Here is a 15,221-nt window from a genome sequence, read left to right as displayed (position 1 = left end):
TGACTTTCACATGTAAAAATCATTATTTACATCAGCCCCGGCTGGACTATGTAACTGAACTTGCTTCGATACTCTGTTATTATACTCACACATGATCGATAATGCCTTCACTTTAAATGTCGCCTCTCTGCACAGGTGGTTGAACTTCAGAACAGACTCTCAGAAGAATCTAAAAAGGCTGACAAGATGGAGTTTGAGTATAAACGCGTCAAAGAAAAAGTGGACTCCCTGCAAAAAGAAAAAGATGTACGTTCAATTCACTTTATTAATGAATGAGTTAATTAAACTGGTAAAATGATAAATGCATTTTCTGTAGAAACATCCCACAGTACATGTTCTCTGACCTATTTTATAGATGGAATCAGATATATTAAAACCAGAAAAATGTGCCTAACTTTGTGATTTAATAAGTAAAGTAAGATCAGAGTTGCAAATGCCACATTTGCATAAAGTTATGAGAGTGGTAGCTAAGGGGTTTACATATGACAAATTCTATTGGCATTTAGTACATTGAGAACTTTCATTCTAGATCCTGCTTTATGTATCTCTTATTCACACTCTCTGCTCTCTGTCTCCTTTCTAGCGTATGCGGACAGAGAGAGATTCGCTGAAGGAGACTATTGAGGAGCTGCATTGTGTTCAGGCTCAAGAGGGACAACTTACATCAAGTAAAGAAATGTCATAGTGGCTGAAAAAAAACATCAATCTCAACCACTCAAGTATATCCTGTTTTATCATGGTTTACCCTGTAATAACACCACTATCTGTTTGCCCAGGTCTGTTCCCATTGGTCAGCAATGACGGCTCTGATTCACTGGCTGCTGAGATCACCACCCCAGAGATTCGGTATGACTTTTGAACCCCACTTAAGTGATTAAAAAAAAAAAAAGAGAGAGAACATAGTGATATAGAGTTGTTGCTAGAGTAAGGTTGTTATTTAATCTATTTATATTCAGTAGGTTAGTTATGTAAAGAGATGTAAACATCCTGATTTACAAAGGAAGAAATATCACAGCAAAGTATGTAAAAAGTATGTAAAAGAAAATTCATCTGTATTGTGTATTTTAGAAATACTGTATGTTGTGATGCAAAAGACAAAAGATTTTTGTCCCTGCATCGCAAATTGTATGTTAAAAACCCATCATTCCAGATGAAGGATAAGATTTGAAAGGTGCTTTATAATGACAGGGGCCGACAGTGGGATCCTCTCTTGATGTTGCTGGTTGTGTGTGTGTGTGTGTACAGTAATGTCCGTGGTGCTGTAGCCAAATGGTCTGTAGCTTTCTCCTTCTCTTTCTGCCATTTTAAGGTAGATGAGAGTTTGTCCTAAAAAGAGCTGTCTCTGTAGTGAGTTATGTAATAGTTGTGCGTGAGTTACATCAGCCTGACTGCTGCTGTCCAAGAGGGCTGGGTTTTCTGCTGGTAGTCAGAAACTGCCTGGATTTTATCTCAGCACTTGTGAACCTAGAAAAATGTGGATTTACATTGAAATCCTAATCTTCCAAAAGCTGCTTATGAGAACCAGTCCAAGCTATTCATTAGCCTTCAGAGGTAATGAGAAGCTGTTGTATCCTGAAGTGATGTCATATCCTGCAAGTGTTCGAAGATCAAAGTAAAATGTTGCAACAGCAATGTTTCGTGGGAAATGTCTAGAGAGAAGAACAGTGTTTGAAAAACAAACTTGCTAACTGGGTACTTTGGTGATTCATGTTCATTTATGTCTGTTGGTTGTCAGTTCAGTGTCCAATAGTGAGTGTGAAAAGTAGTCTGTGCCTAATTCAACCTGTTGCTTTTATGAGCAGCATCTGGGGTTGATTTTGTCAGTCAGTTTTTGTCTAAGCTGAGCACAGCCAGGAAAACAGCTGGAAACACAGTTATTCTCTCAGCCTACTGTAGAGTAGGAATCAGAACTCCACCAGAAGAAATCCAACAGTGATGTGATCTTTTTACCCAATAAGCTGCACTGGAACGTCCTCTCAACTCTTACTTGCCCTCCTTGGCCTAACCTTTACTAGCCAGCAGCTGTGAGAGTGTCTTGAAACATTTAGCCAGTTCTCCACTCGGAAAAGAATCAGCAGCCACACCCTGAAAAAAACACAAGACTCAAGTAGCAGGCTGTGCTCAGTTCTGTCAACAGGAAGATCAAATCTGTTGAGTAGATGGGCTGAAGCAAGCCGGGTTATCTGAAAAAGCCACACTATTTGGAAAAGTGAATAAAACATCAGAAACAGACAGATTACTAAGATAAACCTTGTGTCCAAAATTTATTGCCTGATTCACTTCCAGGCTGCCTGAGTATCAGATGCCTCCTGCGCTGTCTATTTTAGTGTTTACCTGAGTACAAAGACTCAGTCCTCCTTATTTACTCCCCTTTGTACTGTGTGCATTGCTGTTTGTTTTTTTCATATTTTATGAGAAGAGAAGAAAAATAAAAGGGCAAGTGAATGTGGGTGCACAAACAGCAATTCAACTAAATTAGTGTACAGAAGAGAAGATCATGGGAACACTGAGCAGCCTTCTAAACACATTTCACACAGATCATATTTTACCACTTGCAACTTTGAATATTACCTTCTTGATTTTGGCAGTCCCTAACTGCATTTCACATTGTGGTTGTAAAGACACAGACGCTGCAAACTGCAGAGGAAACACATGAACTTTAGATGATGCAGGAATGCAAACTGGATAACAGAACTGAAATAAACTTGTCAATAGGCCTGTGTATATTCTCATTTGTCCAGGTCATAGTATCCTAAAGGAGTTTTTTAAATCGAAAACAACTGGACTAGGTTATTTGTCTGTGAAGACGTTTCACCTCTCATCCAAGAGGCTTCAACGACAGTGCATGCAATCGACTGTCGTTGACACTTGGAGCACAAAAGGGAACCAGTGACATCATCATCCTTGTGAACGCCCACAAGAGGTTAAATACCTGGGTCTCCACACCAGAAAGTAGGACCAGTCCTAGCCTGGTCAGATGCGTACACGAACTGATGAAGCCTCTTGGATGAGAGGTGAAACGTCTTCACAGACAAATAACCTAGTCCAGTTGTTTTCGATTTAAAAAACTCCTTTAGGAAACTTGTCAATAGTTTTATCATCAGGGAGATGGTTCAAGTTATAACATCATCAGTGACTACTCAGTGGCAGTATCAGTCAGTATGACGTAGTATTAGAGCAGTGTTGCAGTAGTGTTATTGTTGCAAATGTTACCAGAGCTGTTGTATGATTCTGTTTGCATAATAGGTGTTTGTAGAATTAATTAAGTTTGCCAAGTACTAGAATAAATCACCATCTTATATTATGTTCTTATGTTCTTATATTGGCTCACACACGCACTGTGGGCCCTGTCTTACACCCCGTGCAAAGCACCCATCTGAGCACTCATGGATGTGTTGGTCTTGAATTGAGGTGTGGTTGGGCGCATTGTTTGTCGCATTGCTATCTTTACCAGCATAACCTGGTCTGAAGTCAGTGTCGCAGTATTTCACTGTTATTTTAAGGGCGTATTTTAAAGAAAGTAATGAGTGCCTACATAGGTGGATACACAACGTGCGTACACTGGCATTCCGGTTATGCACAAGTAGAGTGTGCTGAAAATGTGGTTCAGATGTTTGGATAAGTCAGGTGGCACCATACAGTCTGTGGGTGGAACATTACAATACTGACCTCAGAAGGTCCATTGTCCATTATAATATGAAGGAAGAAAGAGATATTGAGGTTATTATTCTGTAGGGTCGCTGATTACAGTTGTATAACAACCAATATTGTTTGTTTCAATGAAATGTGATCAGTTATCAGTGTTGTCAGAAAGGAATTAACTCTCCGGTTTGTTTTGACAGAGAACACTTGATTCGTCTTCAGCATGAGAACAAGATGCTAAAGCTGGCCCAGGAGGGATCAGACAATGAGAAGATTGCGCTGTTGCAGAGTCTACTGGAGGATGCCAACAGAAGAAAAAATGAACTGGAGACAGAGAACAGGTCAGAAAAGCGCGTAACAACATGCAGATTAGCAGCATTAGCAGCAAAAGAAAAGAGGCTGAATTGTTAATAACATTTGCCAAGGAAAAACACTACTAAATTTGTTCTCAATATGTAATTGAGCTAAAATAGAGCAAAGAGAATAGTTTCCTACCTAGAGTATCTTGATTTGTTCATGTCTTAGAGCCATTTTGTTGACTGTTGGGAGATTGTGTTTCCCTGTGTTAGAATGTGGATCGATCTTCCATTTATTCCCCCACAAAGATTTTCTTTGTCTATACTGGCCCTTCAGTCAGTGACTTTTTAGCCAGAAGCCTGCCTCTCTGATTTTTTTATCTGCTACTGTACAGCTTGCTGTTAAAACTATGTTGTAAGACTGGTCTTTTGTGACTTTATCAAGATTAATCAATCAGCGTTTGATGGAGGAACAGAGTCAGGTAGAGGAGCTACAGAAGAATCTTCAGGAGCAGGGCTCCAAAGCAGATGATGTAAGTAATGAAATGTGTGCGTGTGTAACTGTGGTATCAGCTGAAATTCTTACCATACCACACCTGTTGAATAAAGATCGTCGACAAGACCGCAGTACACTGCTCCTCCTGAGGGCTCAAGGTGTTTGTATATTTTATCTAAAAAAATAACTTGCAAAAGTGAAAAGGTCACTTTTGATTTCTTTTTGATAGTACTACTACTTACTAACTCCTCTTAATATTAACCATTTCTAACCCCCATTGTATCTATGGTGTTTTATTTCTGTTGTGTGTGTGCTTTTACTTTATTTCCATGTGGTATTTAGAAAATGATTAGTTTTCCTGGGATGTCTACAAGCCTTGTGTCTTTAAAACATTTGACTGGGTTAAGAGCCCTGATGGCGTCAGACCATCATAAAAATACAATTTGAACATATTTTCATTAAAGAATAAAATCCACATATATCAATTGAAAATCTGCCACGCAAATTTATTCTTGTTAATATTAAGATATTTAACTTATGTCTCATCCTGAAACACAAAAGGGAAATTTTTCCATTGCCTTCTTCTCTGTTCCTTGTGTCCCCTCAAACCAGTTTCTAGTAGAGGACTACTGGTATGTAGGAAGAGGAGGTTTGGAGCATCTCCCAACAAGCTTTATGTGTGAGAGAGAGTGTGCATGCATGTTTATCACAATCCATGTGTGTCTTTACTAAATAATCAACCTTAATCAAAAACACTTAATTTCCTTTGTGGGGGTTTCCAATCGCCAGCATTAGCAGTCTTGCTTAAACTATCTTTCACTCAAGATGAACAGAACGTTCACAGTATTTTCAATATTTTATAGATGCAGTCCAGTTTATAGAAATAAGAACACAATAAACAGAGGATGCAGAAACTGTTTTCATGAATGCATCATCGCAATTGTGGAGGAAGTCCTTCGGAAGACCTTTTTATGCCTCCGTGCCGGCGACAGCCAGAGCTGTTTTTGGGTTGTCTGTCCGTCCATCCATTCATCCGCCCGTCTATCCCCCGATTAGATTTTGGTGGCCAAAGGTCAAGGTCACGGTGACCTCACAAAACATGATTTTGGCTCTTTTAACGCAATATCTCCAGAACTCTTCAAGGAAATCCCTTCAAATTTGGCACAAACCTTCACTTGGGCTCAAGGATAAACTGATAAGGCTCGGTGATCAAAGGTCAAAGGTCACGGTGACCTCAGAAAACACTTTTTAGCCATTGCTCAAGACTTCACTCAGCAATTATGACAAAATTTCACACAAATGGTTAATATATATAATAATTAATATATAATTTTATATGACTCTGGATAAATAGGGATGTAACCTGAAACTAGTCTGGGTGGCGGAGGCATACAACCGCGAGGCAGTTATTCTAATTATTTATGTAAAGTTATAATTACAGAATCAGTCATTTAAGGAAGCAGTGTCGGGTGCAAACATGGGAAAGACAGATCACTATATGGATGTAAAACCATCCACATTTGGCAGGGCTGTGATTCTTGCCATTCGTTAAATACTTGAACATCTTTTTTTTTTTCAAATGATGCTCCCACTGTCAGACAATAGTAAGTATATCTTTGTGATTCCCGACAAGTTCCCTCTTCTACATTCTGCTCTTTCATGACCTAGAGTTTTTTTGACTTCTTGAAACAAATGTGTCACAACTCAGGATGTAATGAATTAGCACCTTATGAAAACTGTGCATAATGCAAAGCCAATATTGTTTTAGATATGTCATATTTTTAGAGAATAAAATAAGAACTCCATGATTCTATTGTTTGCAAATAAAATTTCAACTTTGATGGCCAGAATTCTATCAAGAGTCATTGGATTTTAACCTTTTATTGAGCATTTTACTGCTTTTAATGCATTTCTTACACTGAGTTGTACACATGTAAGGGTCACGTTTTCTCTAGCTGAGTGTTGACGTTCTGCAGGTTCACTATCCTTTCCTGTTAGAAATAGAGAGGTGTCTTTACTCAGTCCTTAGTCAGACACTACATGTACATTCTTCCTCCTTGTAGAAACCCACCTCTCCTTGTTCCTTGATGCTGTTGCCTTCTAGTTTAGAGAGCCAGTCTGAGCATGCAATCTTCTCTGCACAACTCTCCAGATTTGAACTTTGTCATGGTCTTGCTGCACAACACCTTAGATACCACATGGAGAGTGGTACCGCCTATGGACACAGAATCAAAAAACATAAGAATAAAACAATTAGATCACTCATCTAATTTTTGATTGTCTACCCTAGAAAATCAAATCGTATTATCACCCACACAGTACTGGTTTGGTGTTTACGTCACTTCTCTGTTGATTCCCTCCTTCTGATCTTTGATGCAGTATAATACCATTATGATAATATTTTCCAACTATTATTGACTCTACACTTCCCTCTGTTGGATATCATGGGAATTGTTCATAATTTTATCAAATCTTTTTCACCCTAGACCAGACAGACACTCTGCTGAACCTGTATAAACTATGTAAAAGTATTTGCTATGTTGCAGTGATGCTGCACATGTTATCCCAGGTGGCTGATCCTATTAATTGTAGGTTGGATGCTATGTTACAACAGAATTTATCATTATCATTTGCACATTATGAAAACTGCATAATGTAATAATAATTATTGTTTTAAATATATACATCATATTTTTGACTTGTAGTCAGTAAGCTAAACTGAACAATTTCAGGGACTAACATCACACACAAATGTGGCCGCAGGTTTAAAATTAAAGACCTGACGTGTGCTGCAGTTCCTGCATTTATCCAACAGAGTGGCTGTTTATTTATTATATATAATATTTCTGTTTTTGTTTTTTTTGTTTTTGTTTTTTTGGAGATGTAAGATATCTGTAACGTAATTTTTATCTTTTCTTTTTTTAGTCTTCCATTCTGAAGAAGAAATATGAGGAGCACATGTAAGTGATCTTTTTACAGACCCAGAGCTGTTTTTAATTAGTAAAACTGAATTTCAAGAGAATTTCAAGAGTCCTTATTATTTCATTCTGAGCTAATTCGTGAAATATTTAATATAAACCTTTTTGACATTAGTGCTTTGTTCTTTCGATCAGGGAGAAAGTACGAGAGTTGAACAATGAGTTGTTGAAGAAAAATGCCTTCATCGACGAAATGGAGCCTAAATACAACGCCAGCTGTGAGTTTGGAGCCCTTTCAGATTTGGAGTGTGTGAAGTGCACTTATAGTCTGTTGACCTTCTTCTTCGTCTGCAATTGATTCTTGTCATTTTTAAATTTGACATTATTTCATGTGTGATGTCACTACGCAGATATGAAATATTCAGTTCAAAAGGAAATGTGGGAAAAAGCACAGGAAAGGAGGATTAAACCAAATCTTTTATGTTGTTCCTTCTCAGCCCAACGAGTGGAGGAGCTGGAAGAGGCCCTGAAAAAGAAAGATGACGACATGAAACAGATGGAGGAGAGATATAAAAAATATCTGGAAAAAGCCAAGAGTGTCAGTCTATTTATATTGCTATAGGGTCAACAGAAATATCTTTAGCACACTGTACTGTAACCACTGATACTTGCTCTAAGTGTAGGTAAACAAGAAAACTGTGATTGTGATGTTACTGAATGTTTCCTCTTCAGGTGATCCGGACCCTGGACCCCAAGCAGAACCAGGGTTCAGGTCCAGAGGTTCAGGCCTTGAAGAACCAGCTGCAGGAGAAGGAGAGGATGCTGCACTCACTGGAGGTAATCTGTCAGTTGTTGAGTGGACTCAACAAGTCAACTCATAGATGATCTGAGAGATTGTATTGTATTGTAGCAGTTGTCTACTCTCTCTTGCGTTGTGTGATGAATCAGGTACAATCATCACTGTCTATGATGCCAACTAGCCATTTATTCTGATAGCAAGAGATTCATATGAGGTTTCTCACAGCCAGCTAGGTAGTAATAAACTCCAGAAATTGCTTAAGGTGTGTACAGCTGACTGGTATAATTGCAGGGGCCCAGCAGAGGGCGCTCATGTTACACACAACAAACCAGTCTTTGTGGGAAATGAATAATAATATATTATAAATAACTTTAACAAAAATAGAATAGTAATAGTAGAATTATTAACTCTGCTACATAATCACACAGGAAAGGGAACAGACTCTGGACAGGACAAAATGTTTTTCATGTGTGTAAAAACACAGTGGAAGTATTTGGACATCCGTCTGTAGCTGAAAACATTCTTGCATTTCTAGAATTTTTTTGTCTTTTCATTTCTCTCCAAACAGAAAGAGATGGACAAGACAAAGAGCCAGAGAGATTACGAGGAGAAACTGATTGTGTCAGCCTGGTACAATATGGTAAGAAAGACTTAATACAGTCTAAGACTGTAACACCAGTCACATGTATCAGTGGTTTGGACTAGCGTCCCTTTTTAATTGTGGCACACACTCATGTACAGCTGATATTTAAGGCTAAGAAATTAATACACAAAAATCACTGATATGATAATAAGCACTGAAGAACGGACAATATTTTAAAGTAAATGTGCAGAAAATGATTGCGATGTCAGCTCACCTATTGATAGACAGAACATTTTATCTTGTTTTAATGTAACATGGAATTACACATGTTTTTTATGCGTTGAATGTTTAATACTTTACACGTCTCTCTAATATACAGTAAATACCTCTTTTGCAAGTAGACCCAAAATAAAAAGTCATCAGGCATTTTAACCACTAGAGGGCAGCAGAGACTTTTCTGTAACATTAACAGGAACTGTTTGCACTGTCACATATTTGATCAATAGCTGGTGTTAAATTGGCACTAATATTGTGTTTGAGCAAATTCTCTTTCTCATGCATCAAGGTTAGTGCACTGATTATAGCTAATTATCTGGTGACTCTCTTACTCTTTGTTGGAACAGTTTAGTGCTCATGCATAAGCTCTGGCTCATACTGGTCTATTTAATCTCCATCTACTTACTGTTTCTATACTGATAGTGACTATTGAGACCATTAATGGGACTTCCTCTTTATCTTTTCCCAGGGTATGTCTCTGCAGAAGAAGGCGGCTGAAGACCGACTCGCCAACACCGGTTCTGGTCAGTCCTTCCTGGCCCGGCAGAGACAAGCCACCAGCACACGCCGCTCCTATCCAGGCCACGTCCAGCCAGCTACCGCAAGGTAGATGGCAACAGGGCAGAAAAATACTGCGACAAACTACCTTACAAATCCCCTGAACTTACATAAAGTAGATGCGCCTTTTTGGAGGCGCACTATTTCCATTCATTTCTAATGGAAGTTCTTGTTTTCCTGCATTCTGCCTATTGATTATCTTTTTTTTTCTTCTTGATCAGATCCATGAGGTAGAGATGCCAGGCAAGGCTGCCCAAATCTTGCACCACTTTTTTCCTGACTAAGCACATTTTTCCCAGACTCCTGTGATGCCAGGCTTCTACCTATTTCACCCCCAGTATATTTAATAGGGTCTGACTAATCACTCCAAAACACCTCTCTTCCTCCCTTTCAACCACTGACCTTCCTCAACCTGTACTCTGTGGCAAACTTTTGCCAGGCAGGTAATCTGAACCCCAAGGCTGAGAAGGCTTGCATCTTCTTGACAAGTTACTGTCATTTTTGTGTAGAGGATCCGCTCTGCCTGTTCATGCAGTATTTATGCACATCTCTACCTGTGATAACATTTGAGGTTCATGTTTTTTTTTTTTGTTTGTTTTCTTTGACTTGAGTTGACAGATCAGATTTTCTATCCCGGGTTATCTGTTTTAACTCTTCTGATGTAGCTTTAAGAAAGTCAACAGCAATTTTCTGTTACATGTGTCAATGTTTCACTTGTGATTCAAATGATGATATTTTCAGACAGTTGCTCCTTTGTTTTGTCATTGTGTTATAGAGTGTTGAGGCATAGGAAGATGTATAGTCATCACATGTAAATGTTACATTTTCTTGCTAAAAGTTCTGAGTGATTTCTAATGGGACTACATGGTTTGAAAAAAAACAACAACTGTTGGCTGGTAACTGCAGCAATAATTGTGAAAATTATTTTTTCTTCCAAGGGAAAAAGAAAAAGTAAAGTTGTTCCAGAAGGTGTGATCCACAGCTGGGTAGATTGTGTCAAAGATCAGTGTGCTACGTTATAGTGTATACTGGTTTTCTTTATGTTTCTTGACGAGCCACGGTTGATCAAAGCATGAAATGCATTAGTTCACATGGTTTTAGCTTTACCAGCATTTACCAGGTTGTCTGTGACAACACCTTTTGTGCCATAATGTTACATTTAAATGTATTTATCATAGTATTTGGTTAATATTTTACTTACAACACTGCAGACTTACAGCCCCCCCCTTACATAGGAAGAAATGTGTTAAAGGAAAATCTAGTCGTGAGGTGCAGTAGTTCCTGAGTTACAGATCCTGTGACTGTCTGGTTGAAACTGCATTTAGTTTGTAGGTTGCCCCCAATGCCAACAAGTCACCAAAAAGGAGGCATTTATTGAATGCAGCACACTGAAGTGGACTTACTTTCCATATAATTTTAGAATGACTTGATTGCTATCATAATAGAAAAGGTGTTTCAAGGTGTGTGCTAAGGTGTTTCAATAAGCACCGCACCGTACTGCTCATGCCACTTTACGTAGGAATCTTGAATAGGTATGCTTGTTGCAGCTGTTCCCGTCCCTTCTCTAACCCGTCTTTTGTTCCATTCTCTTTACCTTGTCGTTGTTTTTAAGGCAGCACCGTGAACAATCTCTCGTTAACATGATGGACCTGTAGAAGCATTGAAATTAACCCTGTTAATTTGCTGTTTGTCTGTTAAGATCAGGGCCCTGATGAGAACAGGCCCTGTCATCTGACCATTATCTCTCTCTCTCTCTCTCCTCCTTCAACAGCAATGTCACTGCATGACTGGCACACCAATGAACTGGCCAAGCCTGGTGTGGCTGGGCTAGGCTGAGGCACTCGATGCATGAACTACCTGCCTGCCTACTGTTTGCATGACTTTGCATTGACTCAAGCCTGTGAATAACCAGCGCACCCGGCTGCAGCATGAGCACTAACAACCTCTGCAGTGTCATGCATTGTAACCTCCAGACAAGCCTGAGGAGTGATGCGGTCAGAAAAAGAATACCCTCACGCTCCTTCCCCCAATTAATCTCCTTTCCACCCTTCCAGCTCTTGACTCCTCTTGTTCTCCTGCTCTTTGTTATCCTCTCTATCCCCTCTCCTCTACCCCTCCTACTTACTCTTCATGGACATGCCTGCTTGTGCTTCCACACTGCATCAAGTCTGCTACTATTCATGCACCAGTATGTTACAAACACCTAGGACCAGGGCAGTATATCGCAGTATAGAGTCTTTTCTGTAGTGCTTGTGTGCAACTTGACGTTGGCTAGCTGCTTCAGGATACCTCAATGACATATTTCCACATATCTGTTTCTATTTCCATGGTCGGAGGACAGTTGACGTCAGTAAGAGAGAAATATTTGAGAGGTGTAGCCTGCAAATTAGTCTGCATAACAATAAAGAAGCCAGCTCCCCTTTTAACTCCTGAGTGTGTATCTCCTGCAATGGTTCTGCCAGCCTCTCCTCAGTATGTTGCTAGATGGCATCTTAGAAGTGCTTTTACCTCAAGTATTAGAGAGTACAAAAACTTGTGGACTAAAGGAGAGTTTATGGGGGGTTGCCCTATAGGCTTTAGGACGGTTTGCAGTAGGAGCATAGGACGGCAACATAAGTGTTTTAAATCAATAACAATGTTACAGACATGCATTTTATACAGGATAAAAGCCCCCATTAAGCTTACTTGCAGTTTTTCTTTAGCTGTAATTGTTAAATGTTAGTGTCAGTGTAGCATCTGTTTCTTGGTAAAAATGCACATTTATACCCGTAATTTAGTGTTTCTGATGTTGGCTATATTGTAGCTGACCACTTTGTTGTCTGTTATTTGTCTAGTAGCAAATAAGCGCACGTTGTCTCATGTGTAATACACTATACCATAAAAATGAATGCCAATTTGATAGAAACATCAGACTATTAAAAAGGTGATATGAAACTCTACATTAACTCTTGTAGGCTAATGTATAGCACATTCATTTAGTTGGATTGAAAGGGTTAATCAGTTAAAAGATGTGGAAAGGGAAAACGATTGCAATTTCAAAAGAAAGGTTTTGGCATTAATTGTTAACGGAAGAAGCTGACTGCTCAGACATGCAGGGTTAACCGCTAAGCAAGACATGAGTTACATCAGACGCAAATTATAGTTTCAGTAATAGTGAAAGTTAATTTGGTGTTGATGTAAGTCATACTGTACTGTTGTGTAGCAACTGTCTTATTTAAATTTCACTTCCAGAGCTTATGTTGAGAAAAAGGGTGAGAGAGACTCCAAATAAAAACCTGGACCTGTGAATATATGCATATTATAGGCATAAATGCATACATTTGTTTAAATGGAAGAGATGTTTGAATGCTCCAATTTAGTGCCTTTGTTTAAAATACGATATAAAAAAAAGACTTTCTGGTCTTCCTAGGACTAAAGGCACGTTGCCTTTAAAGACCAGCTTTATTGTTTTATTTGAAAAGATTTAAAAAAAATGACTAAGATGGTCTTAAAACTCATCCACATGATGAATATCTTGACTTGTATTGTTTAGATGATGTAGGCTTAATGAGGGGCTTTTTCTTCTCTGTTTTTAACCTATTTTACTCATAATTGTTAAATTGTGTAACCATGATTTAATTCATGCCGTGCATTTTTATCTCAATGGCTTATTTATTCTTTTGCTGCTTGTACAGCGTGTTGTTACAATTTTTTTTTATATTAGTAGTAGTATTATATCACCACTTATACTGTTACAATGGAGGTGAAGTTTCCATACGGCATCAAAATACTGTTAAATACTTGTATTATGCAACAAAAGGAGGAGAAGGCTTGTAGTAATGTAGTGTTTGTCTCCATCTGATGAAAATGACACAAAGGTTATAATATGAACAGTGTCAGCTCAGATCAGTGTATATGGGAGAAAACGCTGTAAGGTTATATTTACCTCCATTCTTGTCAGGAAATTACTGTGCTAAGAAACTTATCATATTTGAAAATGAATGTTTTCTCATCAACAAAAAAAAAAGCACATTTAAAATTTTTAATCACTGAATCGTTAGTGAATTTACCGTGACCCTATAAATTATCATATTTTCCAGTGTTTTAAGTGACAGCATCAAAGACGGGGGCCTTGTTTGTGGGGAAAAGGGTTCATTAGTTGTTGTGGATGCACATGTAACTGCATTAAAAATTACATTAGTACAGATGTTCGGTTAAGTATCTTGATTAAATAAGAGCAAATCAGAAACCATATTTGGGCATCAACTTAATTTGTGTCCCAGGAGCGAGTAATGAAGTTGAACATTTTCAGTCTAAATTCATTTGCAAAGGAAAGAGGTGACATCTTTTGTCTAATTCTCTACTGTTTCTCTCTGTTTTTTGTTTTTTTTGTAAATTGCTTGCCATTAACATCTACAGTTTGAGCTGTAAGTTATATTACACAGAACTCTTTTAACCGTCCATCCCCACAAGTCATTGGTTTGGTAAGAAATCTGTATATAATGGAATACATCCACTGTAATGGTTGACCTGTTCAAATTCATATCAGGGATGGTTGGTGGGGGGGTGGGGGTGGGGTATTTTTTGTTATTTAATATCTCCCTGAAGAAAAATCACATTGTGTTATCCCCTCTTATCCACCCTCAAGTCATCCACTGTTTTATGTTTCTTTTATGTGTCTGTGTATATTCATATTATTACCTTGATGCAAATGATGAGACAGCGGGGGAGAGATTATTGCAAGGGAGTTGCAGTAATATAACCAGAGAAACTAATGTTTCACAGCCAGCTAGTTTTTCGGCCATTTTCAGATGTTATTAATGTCAAGTTCTTCTCAGTAGAGAGGGGAAGAGTGACACCTTGGTGAAGTATTTCAAGCTATGAGTCAAAATCCTCCCTTATTCCTGTTTGAGAACAAAATACTAAATGAGGATTGCAGTTTCCAAAACTCAGTCATAATGTGGTGTATTACTTACATGCCTAATCTAAAATGAGTACCCAGTATTTCCTAATGTTACTTGACTGCTAACCTCTGTGGGCCAGTCAAAAGAGTATTAGAGAGATGACACAAACAACATGAGGCTGTTAACAGGTCAGAATCTTATCTCGACGCGTGCAGTGTTTGCTGTATTTTTTTACTCATTGGAAAACTTTTTCTTTACATACTGAAGTAGCAAATAACCTTCCATTTGCCAAGTTTTATATTGATCTTGTACAAACACACTATGTACATACTTTATGTGACAGTGGTAGAGGAAGTGTCTGGCCATTTGAGAATGAGAACATAAAACTCATGTCTAGGTAGATGGATTTCATATAGCATCTGTCCGATGAGGACCTATTGATGTGCTTCCTACACTGCAAAACTTGGAAATGACATTGTAAATAAAGCTTGTATAAAACAGACTGCTCGTCTGTTTTCCAATTTTGTACATAACGCAATCACCAGTATAAAATGTGGAAATATTTTTCTCAGATACTGTCAGATACTACACACATCGTCAGTTGGTTCTTGTGTCTGGTTTCATCGGTTAACTGTAAGATACACACACACACACACACACATAAACTAAAAAGAGACTGCGGGCTTAAATCAACTCATGACCTCAAATTATACTGCCTGAGGGGCTGAATCTATTATTAGCACACAAAGTTAATTGATTTAATTAAAGCA

At 38.4% G+C, this 15,221-nt stretch overlaps 1 protein-coding gene across 4 annotated transcripts in view; it reads left to right on the top strand.

Moving 5' to 3' along the window:
* The window catches only part of hook3 (hook microtubule-tethering protein 3), a 29,061-nt gene extending 14,108 nt beyond the window's left edge, over positions 1–14,953 (top strand). For 2 of the 4 annotated variants that reach the window (XM_056403623.1, XM_056403621.1), the window contains 12 exons: positions 136–246; positions 584–668; positions 777–846; positions 3,843–3,983; positions 4,384–4,471; positions 7,360–7,394; positions 7,548–7,630; positions 7,850–7,950; positions 8,085–8,189; positions 8,720–8,791; positions 9,480–9,616; positions 11,340–14,953. In XM_056403623.1, the coding sequence (XP_056259598.1) occupies positions 136–246; positions 584–668; positions 777–846; positions 3,843–3,983; positions 4,384–4,471; positions 7,360–7,394; positions 7,548–7,630; positions 7,850–7,950; positions 8,085–8,189; positions 8,720–8,791; positions 9,480–9,616; positions 11,340–11,355 (1,044 nt within the window). In that variant the 3' untranslated portion in view covers positions 11,356–14,953. Of the gene's footprint in view, positions 1–135; positions 247–583; positions 669–776; positions 847–3,842; positions 3,984–4,383; positions 4,472–7,359; positions 7,395–7,547; positions 7,631–7,849; positions 7,951–8,084; positions 8,190–8,719; positions 8,792–9,479 lie in introns of all 4 variants that reach the window. The other 2 variants (XM_056403622.1, XM_056403624.1) reach the window with 2 other exon arrangements.
* The last annotated feature ends 268 nt before the right edge of the window (positions 14,954–15,221 follow it).

This window comes from Seriola aureovittata, chromosome 18 (genome assembly GCF_021018895.1).
Source record: "Seriola aureovittata isolate HTS-2021-v1 ecotype China chromosome 18, ASM2101889v1, whole genome shotgun sequence".
Classification (NCBI taxonomy): Eukaryota; Metazoa; Chordata; class Actinopteri; order Carangiformes; family Carangidae; genus Seriola; species Seriola aureovittata.
Note: the sequence above shows the minus strand (reverse complement) of the source record. Positions and strands in the feature narration are given on the sequence as shown.